The following is a 23,546-nucleotide window of genomic DNA, read 5'->3' on the forward strand; positions in this document are numbered from 1 at the left end:
AATTGCTATTAAATGCAAAGCAATGAAACTCCAACTTGCAACATTTCGAAGAACTCTGCAATGGCTAAGGTTTTGCAGCAATATCAATTGATCGTTTGGGATGAATGCACGATGGCACATAAAAAATATTTTGATGCTTTAGACAGAACCTTAAAAGATCAACAGAGCAATCAGAACCGATTTGGTAGATTTTTTGACAGGACGAAGTCTATCGGGTCAGTTAGTATTATAATAAATATGTAATCAAATCGAAATATAAATCAACAAGCACACTGCCGATTTAAATATACATCACACCTAAACTACTGGAATAATTTCTACACTTTTTTAACTTATTAATATAAATATTTAGTAAAATTTAATAAATCTGTCAATGCATTATAGTGTTAGTTCATTACATCGTCTGTCATTCCTAACTCTTATTAGCCAACAATCATCCCGTGCAAAATTTGACATTCTTAAAGCCGGCCACAGACGATACTGTATACTTGCGCATGTATTCTCTAGCGTGTGTGAGGTGTTTTTTGCACTACTTGCACATGCATACAGTTACGTCTGTGGCCGGCTTTAGTTGACATTTGTGATATGCTTGCGCAAGTACTTGAACATAAACTTGAGCCGTCTGTGGGCACTGTGAAAATACGCTTGGTTGCGCATTCATTTAGTTGCACATGTATACAGTTACGTCTGTGGCCGGCTTAAGCAATTTATTTTCTTACAAGTATATTCAGATCCGTGTAAAGTGGTAATCCAATTTTGATCAGCTAGAAGAATTGTTGAAGATTGATTCTTAACACCCTATGTTCTACTCTATGTTTATGTATATATTCTCTTCGTTTTGTGTCAATCTCTCTCTCTCTCTCTCTCTCTCTCTCTATATATATATATATATATATATATATATATATATATATATATATATATATTATCTATGCTTATTATAATGATTAGTTTGATTTGTGATTATTTTAAATACATAATCAATTAGTCTGTGTTTATCCTTCTGTCTGAACGTTTGTTTCATTATTCATATAAACTTTAACATAAATTCAACTAGAATTCTAAATATTTCATCATTCTTGTAGAAGCTTATACTTGATTTCTTACATAATTTCATACAATTGGCCTCTTTAATTGAAGTGTAATATGATTAGACTAATCTGTTAATGCACTACGTAGAAATGGCTAATGAGGGTAGTTTCTAAAACCAAAAACAGGAGCTGTTACTGAAGGTATGTTTGAAATCAGCGTTGATCAGCGTACAATTTTAATTATAAGTAGATTTAAAAAAAGTTTCGGTAAAAATAAAAGTGCTATTTTTGTCATGCAGTGTTATCATAAAATTAATATAAGTATTGACTGCATATTGACTGCTTATTGACTGGGATTTTACATGATATTACTAGATAGATAGATTGAGCACAGATATCAATATTGACTGAAACCCGTGTCAAATTACATCTGGTCTTACAAATCCGTATCTTATTAATGTTATTTCAGTATTGAACGACAGATTTTTCATTAACAGGTTGGCATGTGCTCAAAAGTGAAAAATTATTACAAACGTAAGGCCAGCAAAGATAACGGCCCTGAAGAGTTTCGTTATGGAGAAATTGCATACGCCCATACATCACCGTTTCTTGGTATATTGCCACCTGGGAAGTCCATGCAAGTCATCGAAAATAATATGTATCGTGCTCCTATTTACGAACATGCTATACCAAAAACTGACTTTTTGATAATCAGGACAAGGTAGGTGTTTTTTCTTTTTCATTTTTTCTTTGAATATATGAATATATTTATCGTACATACATTTATATATATATATATATATAAGTTATTTGTTATGGAAATTGTGCAAAGTATTAAATTTGATTCATATTATAATTAGTTATATATTTTGAAAATGTACTTATATTATGTATTTTGCTTCCAGTAGGTTGGGAACTACCAGACGTTTGCTATAAATTAGTTACGCCTATCAAACCAATTTGTGTAATGCATTTATTGAGTATTTTATACTTGTTTTAAAAAGTAATTTGTTAATAGTCTCACCAATAAGTAATATAAAGTCAGCCCTCCGTTAACGCCGTAAGTGCATATCGTGTAATATTGAAACCGTCCTATATAAAACTCGAATTTAACGTACTATCCAGGATAATTCCTAGTTCGATCTATGGAAACCATTTAGCGCGTTGTATGGGAATTATGCAATATGGAACTTAGAAATAGTGCAAAACAGCGCATTATATGGATATAATGCTATCAATAAATAGAAGTCATGATATTTTATAAATTTTTCTTATTGAACTGAAGTGTTTAAATAAAAATATAAATTATTTTTTATTGTATTGAACACTTTATATGAAGGTGCTTTTCAACAAAAACAATTTCAAGCAGAATTTTTTTTGTTGTACACAGCTATGATATAATATATTATATATTGTGTATGTATATTTAAATACAACAATAATTAGTTACTAGAAAACAATATTTAGTTAACAGCAGTGGTGTTGAGCTAACATTTTTTTAAATTAAAAAACCGGTAAGATTAAAAAACCGGTTCTCGTATTAGTTCCGGTTCGGAAAGGAAAGAAACAAAAATCATTGCAAATATGTTTATTAAAATAATAGGAACGTTTAATAAAAAATAGTTAAATTATACAAATAGTATATCAAACAATATTGCGGAAATATTTTTAACTATTGTAACACAAAAACACTAATGGTTTTCATAAAATATTTCAAATAGGATTATGTTCAGGATCTTGTAATTGAATTTTCCTCGTTTCGTTGTCGTCCGCTGAACGATGCGACCTTAATCGAGTTTTTACATAATTATCTGGATTAAATAACTGTTATGGTGGGCCAATCGTTTTTATAAATAAAAGATTGTCTCAATTAATATTCTATTTCTTTGTTTATTTAAAATAATATTCATATTATTGAATCCGCGCTCACACTCTGCCTCCAGTACCAATATAATCTCTGAACGCGTTGATAGATCGCATCGGTGATGTTATATTAAATCTGGTGCACAATGACTGGATTTTATTTTCGCCATAGCCCCAATTTCAATATTTGCTGACCACTCCGCTGTACTAATATTCGAAATCCGCTCATCGAATCATATTCTATATGTAGCGATGTTTTTAAACTTTTTTGCCGGAACGAGGCTCCGGCTCGACAACACCACTGGTTACCAGAGTCATTAAAAAGTTGCGCGGAAGAAACTCATGGAATGTTGAACGAAAACCGTGCTAAAGGAATTTCAGCTCAGACTACCGCGTTATCGGAGGGTTGTTTGTTCTAGTGTGTATTTTTTGTTACCACTCTGGAGGCGGGAGGGATAAATTTGCATAACCTTCGTGATTTTTATACTATACTATTAAATATTGCTAAGGTTATCAATATTATTTTTTATATCGAATTATTTGATTTAAAACCAAATTTTTTGAATCATAGAATCGATCAAATTGCCAGTCTTATCAAACACCGATGGAATAATGAAGTTCGTAGAAATATTAGTCAAAGTACAGTAACTGCATCTATAACGTATTATTATGTGCGCATGAGGGTTAAATGAACAGTTTTGTAATGAATGCATTCTGATAATGATACGATATGATTCAAAATCTGGCGGGTCGCTACAGGTAGTGCGGGTTTGTAGATATTTCTGTACCTTTTGAACCAATTATTGTAGCTTTTGTTTATGTTTAAGATTAGATTTAGTTATCAGTATAGAATATTGAACTCATATTGTAATACCTCTGCATTTCAACTCTGAGGTTATTTCAAATAAAATCTTAGGTCATATTAATTCCAGGACAGACAAAAAAAATATAGAAGACATTTTATGTTTTGCCAAAGTTATTTATATAATTAAATGTTTTTAAATACTATATTTATTATGAATTTCTCTTTCGGTTTAATTTAATCAGAACAGCGAAGTAGGTTAATTTCGATCAAAATTATTTAAAAAAAAGTTGAATAAAATGTATCAAAAACGTATGATTTATAAAAGAGGATTTGGTAACTTGAGTGGACCATCCTAAATATATACCTGAACGCAATTAAACCGTGTCGAAAAATTAGCTATTATTAACTTCTCGAAGAAGAAGTTTGTTTTCGCAAATAAATACGTTTTGTTATTATTATGTTTTTTGGCGTTTTAAGTCATTCTTGAATCGGTTTTAAAAATTCAAATACTGTACGAAAGACGTAGGTTGGAAGTCGCATTGATTGGTTTTATGTGTAACCTCTTTCTGTTGGATTCCGCCGTAGCGGCGGCAAAATACGTGTAGAATTCGCAATGTCAAGTAGAAAAGTTTAATTATAGTTTACGTTGATTTATGAAAAGAATTACTTTGCCAACGGATTTAGATTTATTTAATTATCAGAGGCATTGCCGTTTCTGCTTGCTGCGGTAGACGTTGCAACTAGCCCCAAATACCGGGTAAGTTGCAACACCGGACTTTTCTAGAAATTGATTAATGAAATGAGTAATTGTGAAATAAGTTGTTTAATTATCTGTATTGGATTTAGTAGAATAATAGTTATAGCATCTATTCATATTTATTTTATATAAATATAATTTAAAACAATTTATTCATTAATTCAAAAAAACTGTTACAACAAACTCATCTACTGATTATAGTCGACTTTATTTAATTTAATTAAATAACATACATTTTTAGAATTGAAATGAAATGTATTTACCAAATTAATTTAATTTAAACAGTTACAGATATTATAAATATGTTTGATTATTATAACATCGATTAATTTTCATGGATTAATTTGTAGTTAAAGCGAAAATTTTATTTTCGAAATAAATAGTTGAACATCAGAAATCGGTTAATACAACTTGATTTAAGGTAAATTCTACTTACAACTAGTTTTAATTTTTTTAATATTATTTCCAGTTAGTTTACATACTACTTAACATTTATTTTCATATTATTCTACTTGATTTTTTCACTGATGGTCCACTCTGGTAAACCAACTCTTTAAATATTTATTCTGATCAGTTTCACATTTTTTAAATGAAAATATTAATAAAAACATTTTATTTTTTGATAGAACTTCATATAGTATTCGAGAAGTGGATGCGTTATTTGCTGCAGGACAAGAGTGTCCATTGTTTGAAGTGCCGGGACCAAACTCAAAAAGAGCAAATAATTTTGTGAGAGACTTCTTGCAGGTAAAATAGTAGAAATAAATTTTAGTTAATTCTTTTGAACAAATATATAGGAAAACGTTTAATTCACAAACTATATACTACTTAGGCCGATTTAACTATTTCATAACATTTTATTTATTTTGTCAGTTAGAAAGTATGTGTTACAGTACGTTTTGTTTTTCACAGGTGTTTATTTATCGTCTATTCTGGAAAAGTAAAGATAATCCAAGACGAATCAAAATGGATGATATAAAGAAAGCTTTTCCATCACACTCAGAAAGCAGCATTCGAAAGCGACTGAAGGTAATTAACGTCCAAAGGAAAAGTTATAAAGAATTTATGCGCTATTTGATAATTAACTAGTGGGGCGCATGGCATTGTGCCTTAGGCAAATTGCTGGAACTTCCCGTACCAAAAATTATTATTTTTTAAATGATAAACATTTGTGAAAAAAAATTACTCGTAAAAAATTAGATTTTTGAAAAACTATAAATTTGACAAAAAAATACTTTTTTTTTGAAAAAAAAAAATATAGAAAAAAATGTTTTCTTTATTTTGCATATTTTGGAAATTCTGAACTTTTTTTCAAAGCAATCGTACTGCTTTAACTGCATAGAGACGAAATGTCAAAGCGCGTAAACGCCGCGTCGCCGTCTAACGGATAAATATTAGTACGGATCCCATAGGAATGTTAACAAAATTTATATTTATTGTTATAATCTCTATAAAATATCTGTAAGCAAATAAGCAATAAGATTTGAATTTTTCAAAAACCTTTTTGCTTGTGTTGACGAAACGATTGCGTTTGGAAAAAGAATGTTTTTTTATTTCCTAAAAAAATTTTTTTTCTGAATATCGAAAATAATTCGAATTTTAATTTCAATTCTAGCTAAAGTTCTAAAGCTCACTAATATAATATAATATAATTTTAACTTTGCAATTCAGTTTATATAATTCTTATAAATATAAGACGATGTCCTTCATGTTAAATTCGATTGATTTAGCGTTTTATTTATTTTTTTGAGGTTTATTTACTTTTCTGTAAACATATACAAGTACAATAATTATACAAATACTACAATATTTATACAAATTTATTTGAAAACATTTAATATTCTTTAAATACTTCATTACGGTATGGGAAGTTCCAGCAATTTGCCTTAAGGCACGATGCCATACACCACTAGTTTTATTTTTCTGTGAGCAGCTATTGAACAGTTTCTTCCTAATTATCAGGAAATACACACAATTGTCTTATCTTGAAAACTATTTGATGTAGATTACGATTTTCATTAGTATTGATTGAATTTAAATATATATTTTAGTTTTTTAGTGATTACAAACAAAACATAATACAAAAACTATTTGTTAAATTACAATTTCCTGAATGCGCAATATCTTTGACACCTTGTTTTATTTCTTTTCACTTTTCTATTAAATTAAAAGCAAGTGAATATTTATATGATTAAAACAGATGACCAAGTAAATGTTATTTTATTATTTATTATTTTAGTTATGTGCTGATTTCAAAAGAACGGGTATGGACAGTAATTGGTGGGTTATAAAACCTGAGTTTCGTCTACCATCAGAAGAGGAAATTAGAGCAATGGTATCACCAGAACAGTGCTGCGCCTACTTCAGTATGATTGCTGCAGAGCAAAGACTTAAGGTATGAGAATTAGAAATATATTCTGATTTGGAAATGAGAAATTCAATTATTTATTTTATGTAATTTTTTAGGATGCAGGTTATGGTGAAAAGTTCATATTTGCGCAACAAGACGATGATGATGAAGAAATGCAGTTGAAGATGGATGATGAAGTCAAAGTTGCCCCGTGGAACACAACACGGGCTTACATTCAGGCAGTACGGGGAAAATGTTTATTGCAGTTGACTGGCCCTGCTGATCCTACAGGCTGTGGAGAAGGATTCTCTTATGTTCGGATTCCTAATAAACCGACGGTAAAAAATATCTAACTTACTACATTACATTATTTGATATTTTTACCAGGTATTTTTTTTTTGTATAGCAAACTAAAGAAGAGCAAGAATCGCAACCAAAACGAACTGTTACTGGAACCGATGCAGATTTAAGAAGATTATCACTCAATAATGCGAAGGCGCTCTTGCGAAAGTTTGGTGTTCCCGAAGAAGAGGTATTTAAAGCAATTGATTTACTTAAGGGGTAGTGAAAATATATATCCCCAAATAAAATATAATAAGTTTTATTTATATAACATATATCTCTACATTGATAGTATCAATATTATTAAAGCAATTTTCTGTCACATATGTAAATACATCAATGTATGTGATCGATTCGATATCCTTCCAACATTGTTATTTTCATTTTACCCATATATTAAGGAATGAATTAAAAAATATAAAACATTCCCATAAAAGTATTTCATGTTACTTTGAATCTCCGCACATTTATTATTGTTATTTTGTATTGCTTTTTTTTATACCAAATATGATTTGTTATTTACTGGCCTGGAGACACTTCTAAAATTCTAGACTGTCTAGACTTCTGTACAAGTCTTGAATTATCTTCTGTCCGTAGTTCAGTCATTGTTACATAGCTCAAAGTTTAAATTGCATTCTAAGGGTCCATCATTAACAATTAAAAAAACTGATTGGGAATTATTTGCTAAATATATTGAAGAATACAATTTATTCTGAAAATACCTCTAAAAACTACAGATTGACGAGTACAGTATCTATTGATAATGCAATAGGTATTTTCAACAAAAATGTCACTGATGCGGCTTGCTATTCTACCCCCACAAACGCTATTGTTGAGTGATTATTCTGTCAGATCATTTGTCATGTATTTCAATTAAAAATAATGATGGTTCTTGGTCTAGATCAGCAGAAGACTGATCTAGACCGAAGGTAATTACCTTTGTAAATCATATTGAAAAGGTCTTCACTCTCTATCCTTGTAATGTACCAAATGATCAATTCATCACTGATTATTTGAATGACGGTAATTTCATAGATGAGCCCATTTCAAAAATTAAGAGCTCTGAAGCGTTCTACGTGTTTAGTAACACTAAATTAGGAACAACCCCTGGTAATGATGTCATCACATTTGGACTTCTAAAACACCTTCCTGATAAAGGAAAGGGATTATAACTATATTTTTAATGCTATAATAAGGTTAAAGCATTGGAAATTGGCTAAAATAATCTTCATTCTCAAGCCTGGAAAAAATCCTACTGTTGCCTACTGGACCATTAGTTAAGAAAATAATTTTGTGCCAAAACATCAATTTGGTTTCATAAGAAAACTAGTTGAAACTTTCCGTGCCGTAATTAAAAATCTTGGTACGGAACCCAAAAAAATTTACACAAAATGTGTACACATTATTAAATCTCTATAAAATATCTGATAATTTAATGTACATATGTCCAATAAATATTTTTGACCGCCAAATTACATTTTTTTAACTTATTTTTATTGAGAGTCCATAACCGCTGGACCTGCCTTACCAAAAATTTAATCAGTTTTTCATCTTGTCAATACAACTAAAATGTTTTTTGAATTATTAAAATCGTACGCTCCGTTCTCTTAAAAACTGAGTTACCGTTTTTGGCACTTCTTGCCCGCATCTTCGGAACGGCTAGACCTGTCTTCGCCAAAAACTAATCAACATGTTTCCTTATCAATACGAATCGAATGTTTTTTGAATTATTCAAATCGCTTGATCGGTGTTCCCGAAATCGTCGACGAAAATTTGTATCCGCACATACACACATACACACACATACACACACACACACACACACATACATCCATTCCAAAATATTCAGAAACCTTTGGAACGTAAAGATATATAAAAATTTTCATTTTCGATTTTTGTGCGATTACTACAACTTACCCTACGGGAAGTTAACGATAATCAACAATAGAACAAATTCATAGAGTCGTTGATTTTATTTATAAAGTCTTTCACTTTAAAAAATATTGCTCAGCTTTTTCTTGACATCAGTCAGGCTTTTAATAAAGTTTGACATGAAGGCCTGTTATAAAAATTAAATAAGATTTTACCATACAATTTATATCTTCTTCTAAAATCATATTTGTGTGATAAAAGTTTCTTCATCAGTTTCAATGATGCGTCATATTTTGTTAGAAATATTTCTTTCGGAGTTCCGCAAGCTAGTGTTCTTGGTCAGCTGCTTTACATTATAATTATACTGCTGATATACCCATAAATGCAGAAACCATGATTGCAACCTTTGCGGATGATACGGGAATTCTAGCTCAATATGGCAACCAATTGCTTGCACCGAAATTCTACAAAAACACGGAATTAGAAAAGTGGATGAAATTATGGAGAATAAAAGGAAACATTTTTAAATGATTTCACGTTACTTTTACCCTACTTGGTTCTTGTATCCAATGCGGTTAAATATCTGGGAATACATTTGGATATGAGACTAACAAAGCTGCTGGCAAAGCGCCAGCAGCTTTGCAGGAAATCACAAGTTTCGTTAGAAATTAAACTTCTAATATACAAGACAATTACTAAACCAATATGGTTCTACGGTTTACAAGTATGGGGTGCGGCTAGTTAATCAAACATAGCAGTTCTACAGAAACAAAATTTTGAAACAGATTGTGAATGCCCCAAAATATGTACTAAACTCGCTAATACATCAAGACCTTAATATTCTAACTGTGGAAGAAATTAACCATTTCTGCTCCAGATACAAATGTTACAAATTAATTGTTTAAATCAATAGTTACAATTGTTACTTTAAATTGTTAATTTAAAGTGTAAAAATATTATAATATTGTGAGTGAATAGTAATATTATTTAACTCATTAATAATTTTAATTCCAGATTAAGAAATTATCTCGTTGGGAGGTTATTGATGTTGTTCGTACATTATCAACAGAAAAAGCAAAAGCCGGTGAAGAAGGCATGACGAAATTTTCTAGGGGAAATCGATTTTCAATTGCAGAACACCAGGAAAGGTATCTGTATTTATGAATAATAATACTTACTTTATTATTGACATCAAGTATTGCAAAAATTTGCAAGTACTCTTTTCTTCACTCACTAAAATTTTCTGTCTATTATATTATTAGTCTATTTTAATTTTAAAGATATAAAGAAGAATGTCAAAGAATATTTGATCTCCAAAATCGCGTTTTGTCAAGTGCAGAAGTTCTTAGTACTGATGAAGGGGAGAGTTCAGTCTCGGAAGAAAGTGATCTTGAAGAAATGGGTAAAAACATTGAAAATATGTTAGCCAATAAGAAAACATCGATTCAGGTAAGAATTCCAGGAAAATATAGAAAATTTGTTAAAAAGAATAATATGAATTAATTAAAAATAATGCTTATTTATTACTTGAGTTATATCTTATGAAAAACACCAGCACTATGCTTATTTATCGTAAAGTTTACTTTTTTTTTCAACATTGTTTCTGCTTTTAAAATAATATTAAATAGATAGTAGAAGTTTGTAATGCTTGTTTTGTTGATTAGTTAATTTTGGTCATATATCAAATGAAGAAGTCAAGGTTCCAAATGAAATCAATAATAAATTGATTTGTTTTTTTTTAACTTGGTATCAATTAATGTACAGTAATTTGAGAAGTTTGTTGATTATAATTTTAGTTTTTAATTCTTGTATGTAGTTATCTTTGGAAAGGGAAGAGCAAGAACGTCAAGAATTGAGAAAGATGATAATGGGAGAAGGCGGTTTATCAGAAGCTGATCGAAAAAAGAAAAAAGATGAAGATGAATCAGTTCCTAGCAACACATGCCCGCCAGGTAAAAGAATATACATTTGTCTATGATATACTACTAAATTTTAATGAAAAACTTGCATGCTGAAAGTTTTTTTTACACACTGATTACCTTCACATATTTTATTTGTCTGAAATTTTTTTACATTTTCTATATCACAAAAACTGCATTTTGTGGAAAATAGAAGTGAACAATATCATCAATCAAAGAATTTAGTTTTTTGTATAAAAATTTGTTCATAATAATTCTATGATTATACTATATTATTTACAAAAAAAATGTACATTTATTTATTTAAAAAGACCTTTAGAATTCCCTTTGCAATGAAGTGTTATTATCTATTAACAGGTCGCGTTTTAAGAATTTCTCGAACATTTCGAGAACCTGAAGGCAAGGAATATACAAGGGTGGAAATTGTACGTAGAATTCCTGTTATAGATGCATATGCAAAAATTAGAAGCACCAAGGATGAAGCATTTATTCGGCAATTTGCCACTCTTGACGATGCACAAAAGGAAGAAATGAAACGGGAAAAACGTCGAATACAGGTACGAATTTTTATCAATATTGTACTACATTTTTTTTAATTGTATCTATATTATTTATAGCTTTATTGAATTATAATAATTTAAAACAATAATTTAAGAATTATTGTTTTATAATTTGAAAGCATACAAATGTAGAAGTTCGTCTGTAGTGTGAAAAAAAATCACAATGGAACCAGAGCATATCAGTGGTTAGAAAATTTCTTCAGGAAAATGTAAATTTATTTTCATATTTGTATGGAATCATCAACATTTTCATTCAAGTTTTTTTTATTAAACAATAAATTACACAACTATCTTTAGGGAAAACTTCAGGAATAAAAATAAAGGCTTTTTCATCAAGTACATATATAAAATGTTTGTAACAAACAGAAACTATTTTGAATTTTAACATAAGATTGTTTTATTGTGAATAATCAATTTGTCAACGAATTCATTCAAGTTACTGAACAAATATTAATCTCGTTGCGTATCTACAATAAATAAGTAAAACGGATATCTCAATATTAAAGCTTAATTTTTGCTATGTGTAAACGTAATAAAGAAATATAATAAAATGATAATATTACAGGAACAATTGCGTAGGATAAAACGTAATCAAGAAAGAGAAAGGTTATTAGGGAGATTGCCACCAGACAATAATCCTTCTACACCATCATCATCGGAAAGAAGCAGTACTACATCGAGTAAGTTTAACTTTTATTTGTTCTAATTTTTATCAACGTTGTATAGCTTTTAACAAGTTTCACTGTAATGAAATACCATAAAAGCTGAAACTTTGTACAATTGAAGATTTTCAATATTTTGATTAATTATCTTAAGGCTTAGACAATGGTCTTCTTGCTTGGCAGTTTATTAATCACTTAATGCTAGGATTTTTTGTGGCCGGAAGTCAAAAAATAGGCAGTTTTTTTGTTTTTAATTGACATAATAATATTGTAGAATTCATAATATAAAGTCAAACAACATAATTTTTTTAAACATTTTTTTTTTTCTCAAACTATTTATGGCAAGCAAAAATACGTCAGATCGCAAAATTTATGAATTGTTGAAAAAAAATCTTGACCATTTTGATGATTTTTTTTGTCATGATATAGCGTTTACGGCCTTAACGAACATTCTAAAATATTAAAGGGCTACGAAAGTGGTTTAATTATATAAATTAACTAGTGGTGTATGGCATTTGCGTGCCTTAAGGCAAACTGCTCGAACTTCCCGTACCGCAATGAAATATTCGAAGAATATTAAATTTTTTCAAATATAATGTGTATTATTATGTTAATATTGGATGTGTTTGTGTTTTGTGTTGATACAATTTTTTGTTCACGATTTCGGGCGCACAAAAATATTCGATTCCTACTGATGAGCGGCGTACTGATTAGTTTTTGGCGAAGACAGGTCCAGACGTTTCGGAGATATGGAGCAAAGTGCAGAAAATAGAAATCGAGGTTTTAAGAGCGCAGAGCATCCGATTTGAATGATTCAAAAAAACCTTTTGCTTGTATTGACGCAGCTATTTTTTTGGGAAAAGTAAAAAAAATATTTAATTTTTTTTTTCTTGATATCGAAAATAATACGGATTTTAATTTTAATTCTAACTAAAATTATAAATCTTACCTATATACTTCAAATAAATAATCTTAACTTTGCAATTCAGTTTATATAATTCTTAGAAATATGACATAAGATCCTTAATTTAAATTCCCCTCCATTAAATTCTGTTCATTTACTTTTCATGAAAACGTCATCATCAAATTTATAAGCTCTTATATTTTATCTATAAAATATGAATAATGAAAGTTTCAGTTTCAGTGCTTATAATAATATATTTAAAAACATTTAATATTCTTTGAATGCTTCATCACGGTATGGAAAGTTTCAGCAATTTGCCTTAAAGCGCGATGTCATTTGCCACTATTTTTTTATTATTCTATTAGTGCTGAAATGTGGTACATATTATATACACTCTTTTATATTTTTCACTATATCTAGTATTCTGCTAGAGGCAATAAATATCTGGCAGACATTTTTTCCATGATTAAATACATATACATATGCACATACTATTATAGCTCTTAGAAAATACCGGGGCCATTTCACATGTTTTCACTGATATCTCGGCCAAATGATGAGCTACGGATTTGAAATTTGGTATTTCGAATTTTCGAAATTTCGAAAATACCTATAAAATGGCATCAAAATCATTTAAATACCAGGGTGGGGTCAACTCAGTATGGAAACACGCCCAGACCCTTTGTATCTTAAACTGCAATCTGTCGCCTGGATTGATTTCTTCTCATTAGATTAATTTATTAGATTGAATTTCGATAATTCTTATTTTTGTTCATTTCAATAAAAGTGACAACGCCACCAGTGTATTCAAATACTACACCTAGTCCAACACGATTAAAGAAAATGAACGATGATTCTCCACGACGTAGGAAGACAAAGTTAAAACCTGATCTCAAATTGAAATGTGGAGCTTGTGGAAATGTCGGACATATGAGGTGAGTAAATATCCTGCATCTAATTATTATTTATCTACAACTTTATAAACTTTTTCGACATTTACAAAACAACTCTAAATTATAGTTTTTAAATTTAGATTAGCTAGATTTATTATCCACATAAAATAATTTTATTTATAATATTACAATGGTTTTTCATTATTAAGGACTAATAAGGCCTGTCCACTGTACACTGGCACAATGTTGAATTCTCAATTCAATGTGGCAATGACTGAAGAACAAGAAGAGGAGATCCAGAAGGAATTTACTGCGGACGATGAGGATTTAGTTAACGTCGAAGGAACCAAAGTTAAATTATCAGGGAAATTGTTGAAGGTATACATTAGCTTTTTTCGTCCATTCATTGTTTTTAGGGATTCCAATACTGTACTAAAATCTGAATACCGGTATTTGAAATCTGTAATATCGAGATCCCGGTATTATAAATGAAAAAATTACTAGTCATATTTTTAGTTACTGCAGATGTTACATTGACATATTAACTTTATTATTGTTCTAAAATGAGTGCATATTAAATATTTTATTACATAGAGAATTTAAAAAATATAAACAATCAATTGTTTTATCTTCAAGCGAAGACCGAATTTTAGTACAAATATAACACGCCGAAAAAGCCTTTTCACATTCTACACTTGTTGGCATAATTGTCATAAAGAAGTACGAGTACATTATTAGTCGAAATGAATTAGTACTTAGTATAGTCAAAGTATATAATCTTAGTATATAATCAAATCATAATTAGATATCAACACATCACAAAGACTTGTAAAAATTATTGTATTTACTGATTGTCTAATAAATAAATAAAATAATTTTATGAACGATTTTAAAGAATCTGCAATGTAAGCATAAGAAAGTGGTAAACCACCACCGAGTCCAATATTGTCATTGATTATTAAACTATTTATCACTCGATGATTTGACTTGTAAGTTTTCGTTATAATGAAATAACGTTATAATGAATTAGACATGAGGACAATGTACCTGGACGACTAATAATTTTTATAAATGGGTTCCATTCATTAGGTCTTATATAATATATAAACAATCGCTTTATCTTGCCGACATAGACAAGATGTGTCATACTCAGCATAGCCGAGTCGGTAGTACACATACACAGTTTGAAAACTGTGTATGTGTATTGCGTAAGTTAAATTTTTAACAAAATTTTGGTAATCCCGGTATTATTGTATCAATACCGGTATTGAATACCGGACAAAAATCGTCTGGGATCACGGAATCCCGGTATTGTAAGTCCTAATTGTTATATAACATAAATTTATTAGTTTGTATTGTTTTGTGTTTTTATTTTTACTATTTTCTATATGTAGTTAAAATATCACTTAAACACTGTTTGTCAGATGCAAAGTAACCTTATATTTTATTTTAACTCTTTAGACCAGAAGTTGAAAATTTCAATATTCTATGATTAAGTTTTACCTGTATTTAACTACTACTTTTTAGCTTAAAATTGATAGTTGTATATTTAATTTTGTATTCTTTTTAACTATATCAATATTATTTCAGCAATGTGAAGAAATTAAACGTCGATCCCTTTTATTAAAAGTACCTAAAGAAGCTATGGGTCGGAAACGCAAACGGCCAGGAACTGATGTACATTGCGATTATTTGAAGAGACATCAAAGACCTGCAAATAGAAGACGTACTGATCCAGTGATTGTACTGTCTACGATTTTAGAATCAATTCTAAATGAAATGAGGGATCTGCCTGATGTGCAACCCTTTTTATTTCCTGTTAATGGCAAGGTATTAGTAAAATATAATTTGTTACTTAATGTTTAGTTTTGAATTGAATATCAAAATACTGTTTCTATAATTCCTATTGTCACAAGAAGCATAGAGCTAGTGAACACAAATATTTTTTGTCAACTATAAAATTGCGAATGCTACATACATAATAAAAATAATAGTGCAATTAATAGGTGTACATTTTTTGTCCAGCTTGTTCCAGATTACTATCGAATTGTGCAACAACCAATGGATTTGCAGACGATTCGAGAAAATTTACGACAGAAAAAATATCATAGCAGAGAAGAATTTTTGGCGGATGTAAATCAGATTGTAGAAAATTCAGCCCTGTATAATGGTTAGTTATTAATAATGACACACAACTAGAATCATGTTTAACCCTCTTCGGTCGTATGTCTGCTCTCAGCCACAATGGCAAGTTCCTGTTCTAATCATTATTGTATGCATTCATACAGGCTGTATGAGGGTGATATATTCCGTAAATATGCAAAGTGTATACAATCCTATCTAGCAAAATAAAATAACATATATATATATACACACACAGACACACACACACACACACACACATATATATATATATATATATATATATATATATATTGTTGTTTTCTAGCCTCCCTTTTAACCTTAAGTGAATATTGAGTTACACTTTAATGTAGGTTTTTTTTGTATAATTCAGCAGTAATTTGCAAACATATTTACTCCCTATTGCTCTTGGGTAAATTTCAAACATATTTGCAATCGAATATCTGAAAATATTTTTTATAAATTGCTGCTATTTTCTTAATAATAAAAAAAACTTAATAGATCATTTAAGGTAAAATGCGTCAGGAAAAAAATGATAAGATTTTAATTATCATTCAGACAATTAGACAATTCATTCAATTAGACCAGAGATTTTGTAGTTTTTCTGATTTAATCTATTTCTGTAGTTAATATATATATATATATATATATATATATATATAATATAAAATGTTAAATATGAACAATACTACACTCAGATTTTTAACATACCCTTTATTTGGTAATTACAAACGTTTCGAAATCATGGTATCATCTTCAGTATAATTTCAAAATAGTTACATATGTACTAACACATTCTTTAATATTTTATTTAAATTATATTTAATTTTTGAAAATACAAAAAATACCAACTATTACTGACAGAGCTTGACACAGTACTAAAACATGTGAATAGATACAGAAATATTTTAAACAAATCTTAAGTATCGAGACGAAGAGACAGGATGGGTATTAATTTAATATCCATTTATTTACATTATAATAATACCCATCCTGTCTCTTCATCTCGATACTTAAGATTTGTTTGAAATATTTCTGTAATTATTCACATGTTTTAGTAATGTGGCAAGGTTGGTGTTTTTGGTATTTTCAAAAATTAAATGTAAGTTAAATAAAGAATGTATTAGTACATAAGTAACTGTTTTGAAATTACACTGAAGATGACGCATATCATGGTCTCAAAACATCTGTAATTACCAATTAAAGTGTGTGTTAAAAATCTAAGTGTTGTATTGTTCATATTTAACATTTAATATTTGTTTCACTCATATCACAAAATCCTATAATATATATATATATATATATATATATATATATATATATATATATATATATGTATATGTGTGTGTATGTATGTTTTTTTTTTATTGCTTCAAGGTTCGAAAACATCTTTAACTGTTGCTGCTCAAAGACTTCTTGCTAGATGTGTAGAACGTCTTGGGGAGAAAGAGGAACGACTGATGCGATTAGAGAAAGCTATAAATCCACTACTTGATGATAATGATCAGGTATACAGATATGATTAAATATTTGTTTTATATATGATTGAATTTCATTATAATTATTTTGCTTTTTTATGTAGGTTGCTTTGACATTCATCCTTGAAAATTTTGTAAATTTGAAACTAAAAGTCATGCCGGAATCATGGCCATTCTTAAAACCGGTCAATAAGAAACAAGTTAAAGATTACTATACTATTATTCAACGGCCGATGGATCTGGAGACAGTACTGAAAAAAGTTCAAGGTAACTTTGATATAATATTTATGAAAGATTTAGCATTTTTTTTCAGTAGATTATACTGTGTAATTTGAGTAGATAATACTTATCATTTACATAAATTTATTAGGTTAATTTAAATGTTTTCCTTTGTTTGATTTATACTTATAATTGTTTTGCTATTATTCAATTCTAAAGTTTGCCAATTAAATTATTTAAACAAGTCAGTTACAAACATGCATTTTCTTAATATGTGAATGCTAATTTGTGATGTAAATAGTCATAATTAGGCATCCATAACATTCTGGGTTTTTAAATTAAATTTCAATGTGAATCTCTTGCTGACACTTTACAAAATGAAAATGAAAAATACAAAAAAAAAAAAAATAGCGAAGTTCGTGCATGCTTTATGAAATAGTGTAGAGCCTACCATCAACGTTATTTATATGATTTGCTATTATTTTTGCAATTATTACTTTATTTTTTCAGCTCACAAATATCATAATCGGGAAGAATTTTTAGCTGATATAAAGCTTATAGAATCGAACTGTGAACAGTATAACGGTCCAGATTCTAGTTTCACAAAACAAGCTAAAGCATTAGTAGAATTCACAAAGTCTGCGCTTGATGAGGTAATGCATAAATTTAATTTATTGTATGCCGTTTAATTAATTGAATCAAATTAATTTTTCAGTTGGATGTTTCACAATTAGAAGCTAATATATTAATAGTTCAACAGAGGGCAAAAGAACAGGCTGAGTTGGATGGCGTTTGGGGGGATGAGGATAACTTTACCATTGCTGAACCTGAGTTCAAGCGACTACAGACGGTAAGGATATTTCAGTGTATATAAATTGAGTAAATAATCAGAAATAAAGTAATCTAATTTTGTTTTTTTCGTTATGGTACACTGCGCAAAAAGGGGGGTAGTTTCCGCTTAGTTCAAAGTAGTATTTATTTTGATTGCTCAAAAGCTAGATTAAAAATTTATTATAGATGAAGTTTAGTTGTAGGAACTGCAGCTGATGGTGTTGATTAATTTTTTTTATTTTAGGATGACAATTCTACTCATAGTATTGGAAACGACGATTTTGACTTTGTTGATATTGAAGGCGAAGGAACAGCACATTCGGGCAATAGGTCGAATTTCAGTGACATCAAAAGAGGACGTGGCAGGCCCCGTAAAATCAGGGAGAATTCAGAAGAAGGTTAGTTTTTGCATGATTAGTAATACTAGTATCATTTGCTGCATGTTTAATAAACTAACAATAATAACATGTTTGTTGTTTTGAAATTTACTATTGTTGAATTTTGAAGAAATAATTATTTTCTTAAAAAAAAAAACGTTTTAATATAAAAAATATGTATGTTTTTACTTCAAAATTGTTATAAATATTCCTATTTTTTTTTATCATATTATTATAGTGTTTTTTTTTTTCTTAATATGATCATTAATTTTAAATAAATGAATCATAATGTAGAAATATATTTGAAAAGACATAAATATTTATGCAACATTTAATTCTTCGACTGCTGATGATATGAATAGATATGCTTTCCTGGCAGTCTCAGAATTTCAATTTTCTTATTATTGTAATTTTAGAGAGAAACTCTTTACGTTTATTAAATAATAATGCTGATAACTGCATTTGAAGACAGCATGTTATTTATATTTTGCATGAATGCTTGAAAGGAGCAGTATTTTGAGTTGTGAAAGTGAAACTAAATTATGTTTTTACCTTTTTGGCTTGATTATTTGTTTATTGCAAGGCATTCTATCACTATGTTATATATAATATATGAATAGTTTGTTTTTATTTATCTTGGCTGGGACATTACAACATCAATATCATATATTTCATTTTTATAATTGTAGTTATTTACCTAAAATATACCCATTTTAATCATTTATTTATATTTGTTGTTACTATATTTTATTCAATCTTTTTATAATTTTAGCTTTAATTGTATTTTAGCTAAAGTATCAAAACCGATAAATCAACTATATATTTATTCTGAATGTTTATATATATATATATATATATATATATATATAATAAATATTATCATATATATCAATATCACTTTATTTAGGCTTGACGTTAAGGTCTAGCACACCTGTAGATCGATAGATATAATTAGTGCAGTAAACGGAGCGTTTTAGGTCTGAATTTTTTTACTGTGCTCCAAATTGAATGAAATTTTGGAATTAGGATCATCTTACCTTCAAGTTTAAAAGTGAAAACAATTCGGGTTGCGCCATCATCTCCCGGGGTGGTGACACCCCTTCTAAATTGTGTAATTACATTTTTTCAAAATAACGTCGGAAGTCGATAGAAGAACTAATTATAAGAAAAAAATGTCTTATATAGTTTTTCAAAAAAACTAATACTTTTCAAGTTACTGGCCATGAAGATTCATATATTTTTGGCGTTTTTCTTCGTTTTTTTGCAAATATCTGCTAAAATATAAATTAACGAAATCATGTAATGAACAAAATAATGTCAATAAAAATCTTAATAAATCGGTATTACATAAAGTGTTCTAGGAAAAATATAAGCAAGATTGAAAGAGCAAGTCGTTTTTCATTTCGTTCAAGATTTAATTGTTGTATTTAAAGCCATCTAGTATCGAGGTTTTCATTTTATGCATTTCGGTGAAATTGGGTTTTATAGCACTCAACATTAGCTTTAAAATGAGTGCTGTTACAGTTTTTTGCGTGTAAAATGAATGAGTTATCATGCAAATAAGAAGCATATACGAAGTTTTTTTCTTTTAAGTCATATGGTTTAATGAGCGCCATTTTCCAGAATTAAAGTAATTCACATTCCATCTAGAATTGACTTCATATAGACATCTTGATGGATTCTAGCAGATTCACTACTTAGTACAAACTATTTCAGAAAACTCACGATTTTATAAAAACTTTATTTTCCAATTTGCGCGGGCCGCGCACAGTCTTTAAACATTCATAACTCTGTCAATTTTTGTGTGAAAGAAAAATAATAAGAAACAATAATAAGCCAGAAAGATTCCCTTGATTTTTATCTATATGCTTTTATACGTATCTTTTATTCTTTTTGAGATATAATGAAAATAAGTTCGATTTTTAAAAAAATTGGAAAAAAAAGTTTTTTAAAATTGTGAGTTTTTTGAAAATAGTTTGTACTAAAGTAGTGAATCTGCTAGAATCCATCAAGATGTCTATAATGAAGTCATTCTAGATGGAATATGAATAACTTAAATGTTGGAAATGGCGCTCATTAAACCATATGATTTAAAGAAAAACTTCGTTATATGCTTCTTATTTGCATGATAGCTCATTCATTTACACGCAAAAAACTTGTAACAGCACTCATTTTAAAGCTAATGTTGAGTACTATAAAACCCAATTTCACCGAAATGCATAAAATGTAACCTCGACACTAGGCTTTAAATACAACAATTAAATCTTGAACGAAATAAAAAACGACTTTGCTCTTTCAAATCTTGCTTAATATTTTTCCTAGAACACTTTATGTAATACCGATTTATTAAAATTTTTATTGATATTATTTTGTTCATTACATGATTTTCGTTTAAACGTATATTTTAGCAGATATTTGCAAAAAAACGAAAGAAGAAAACGCCAAAAATATATGAATCTTCAGTGGCCAGTAACTTGAAAAGTATTAGTTTTTCTGAAAAACTATATAAGACATTTTTTTCTTATAATTAGTTCTTCTATCGATTTCCGACGTTGTTTTGAAAAAATGTAATTACACAATTTAGAAGGGGTGTCAGCCCCTCGGGGGGTGATGGCGCAACCCGAATTGTTTTCACTTTTGAACTTGAGGGTAAGATGATCCTAATTCCAAAATTTCATTCAATTCGGAGCACAGTAAAAAAATTTAGAGGTTATACCCTTTTTTCCTCTCCGTTTACTGCACTAAATATAATATAATATAATATATAGCTATAATATAATATATAACTATATATATAATATATATATATATATATATATACATATCTAGCATTATTAGTTAAACTGGTGTATAACATATTTTTAAAGTAAATTGAAATATAATATAAATCTTGAATCATGTTCTATACAATTTGATATGAAATTGGATTAAAAAGCGTATTTTGCCAGTTATTTTTCTATATTATTCCATCAATATAAATATTATTCTCCAAAGTTCAATTAACTTTCTAAATTAGAAAGTCTATGGTAATATTTAGTATGATGCACAATCAGAATTGGATACAATTTTTCTCATCAATAGTTTTTCCCTAATGTTACTTTTGCATATAATATATTTTTAAAATAATTTCTAAATTCTAATCATCTACAGTTAAAATTGGACCCAAAAGAGGTAGAGGACGGCCACGTAAAAATACTGTACATAATTGGAGAAGGGTATGTTGTAATTTTGAATTATAGTTTATTTATTTCCGCATATAAAACTATATTTAGATAATTACCATTAATTTTTTAGACTTACAATATTCTACAGATGATGATGAATTTGAAGAAGTGCCTTTTAGTGATAGTGAAAGTCAAGCCGAGAATAATAGTTCAAATATTGGTAATTCTAGCAACTTAAGTATGCCTTCAGCAGCTGTGAAGGAGGAAAACATTACAAATCAGATGGATGATGATAGCCAACAAGTGGCCGAGGCAATGGTTCAGCTTGGCATTGGGTTTTACACGCAATCACAAGGTATTATTAACTTCTCGTAGGGTAAGTTATATTAATCGCAAAAACAAATTGAAAACGAAAATTTTTGTTCATCTTTACGTAGCCTTCTGGCTATGTATGTATGTGTATGTGTGTATGTATGCATGTGAGTGAGGATACAATATTTCGTCGATAATTTCTAAAACAAGGATTAACCGATTTGAATAATTCAAAAATTATATCCCCCATTGATGGGGAGTCGTGCTGATAAGTTTTTGGCCAAGGCAAGTCCAGCAGTTTTGAAGATACGGGGCAAAAAGTGTCAAAAATGGTTATATAGTATCTGACATAATGGAGCGTTCGATTTGAATGATTCACATCACTATTGACGAAATGAAAAACTGATTTTTTTTGGGAATGCAGGGCGAGCGGTTTCGAAAATCCAATGAAAAAAGTAAAAAACAAACCAAAAATGATCATTGATCTTATGCGCATCAAATTATTTGATATTTATAAAGATTTTAATAGTAAGTACAAGTTTTGTTTACATTTCTATGGGTTCCGTACAATATTTATAACATTTAACCATTTTTGACGCTTACGCGCTTCGATATTTCGTCTCTAAAATGGCTACGCAGCGATTGCTTTGAAAAAAATTCAAAATTCTCAAAAAGAATCTAATTATAAAAAGCAGATTTTTTAAAAAAATTCAAATTTCAAAACTATAAAATATCGAATTTTTCAAAAAATTTAAAGCAATTTGAATTATAACACGAGAAGTTTCAGCAATTTGCCTTAAGGCATGATGCCATGCACCAAGAGTTTATTTATAAACTGAACAAAACGTTTGCCTTTGTTTCATAGAAAGATAGAACACTAAAATACTAAGTATTGATTACCAGTACTTTTTCTACTAATCTTTGAGTATATTTGAGTATATTCTAATTTCTGATTTCAGCTGACATTTATTATGAATATTATTCAAATCAGTTAGATTCACATATTTTGCATTTATATTTGTATATTATATTCTAGATGAAAGTTTGGACGTGGATCCAAACTAT

At 28.9% G+C, this 23,546-nt stretch overlaps 1 protein-coding gene across 1 annotated transcript in view; it reads left to right on the forward strand.

Moving 5' to 3' along the window:
- The window catches only part of LOC113376745 (transcription initiation factor TFIID subunit 1), a gene marked incomplete at its 3' end in the record, with an annotated part of 40,658 nt that extends 17,112 nt beyond the window's left edge, over nt 1-23,546 (forward strand). The window contains 23 exon segments of the mRNA XM_026616784.1: nt 1,529-1,752; nt 5,083-5,203; nt 5,369-5,485; nt 6,696-6,851; nt 6,923-7,144; nt 7,213-7,338; nt 10,035-10,168; nt 10,301-10,469; nt 10,837-10,972; nt 11,297-11,496; nt 12,065-12,179; nt 13,853-14,000; nt 14,168-14,336; nt 15,549-15,788; nt 15,984-16,128; nt 17,478-17,608; nt 17,683-17,845; nt 18,308-18,450; nt 18,513-18,647; nt 18,873-19,026; nt 22,156-22,202; nt 22,278-22,524; nt 23,518-23,546. Of these exon segments, the coding sequence (XP_026472569.1) occupies nt 1,529-1,752; nt 5,083-5,203; nt 5,369-5,485; nt 6,696-6,851; nt 6,923-7,144; nt 7,213-7,338; nt 10,035-10,168; nt 10,301-10,469; nt 10,837-10,972; nt 11,297-11,496; nt 12,065-12,179; nt 13,853-14,000; nt 14,168-14,336; nt 15,549-15,788; nt 15,984-16,128; nt 17,478-17,608; nt 17,683-17,845; nt 18,308-18,450; nt 18,513-18,647; nt 18,873-19,026; nt 22,156-22,202; nt 22,278-22,524; nt 23,518-23,546 (3,471 nt within the window).

Source organism: Ctenocephalides felis, unplaced genomic scaffold, assembly GCF_003426905.1.
Source record: "Ctenocephalides felis isolate EL2017-DRISC unplaced genomic scaffold, ASM342690v1 CF-g0.4_SCAFFOLD_01886, whole genome shotgun sequence".
In the NCBI taxonomy this organism is placed as follows: domain Eukaryota; kingdom Metazoa; phylum Arthropoda; class Insecta; order Siphonaptera; family Pulicidae; genus Ctenocephalides; species Ctenocephalides felis.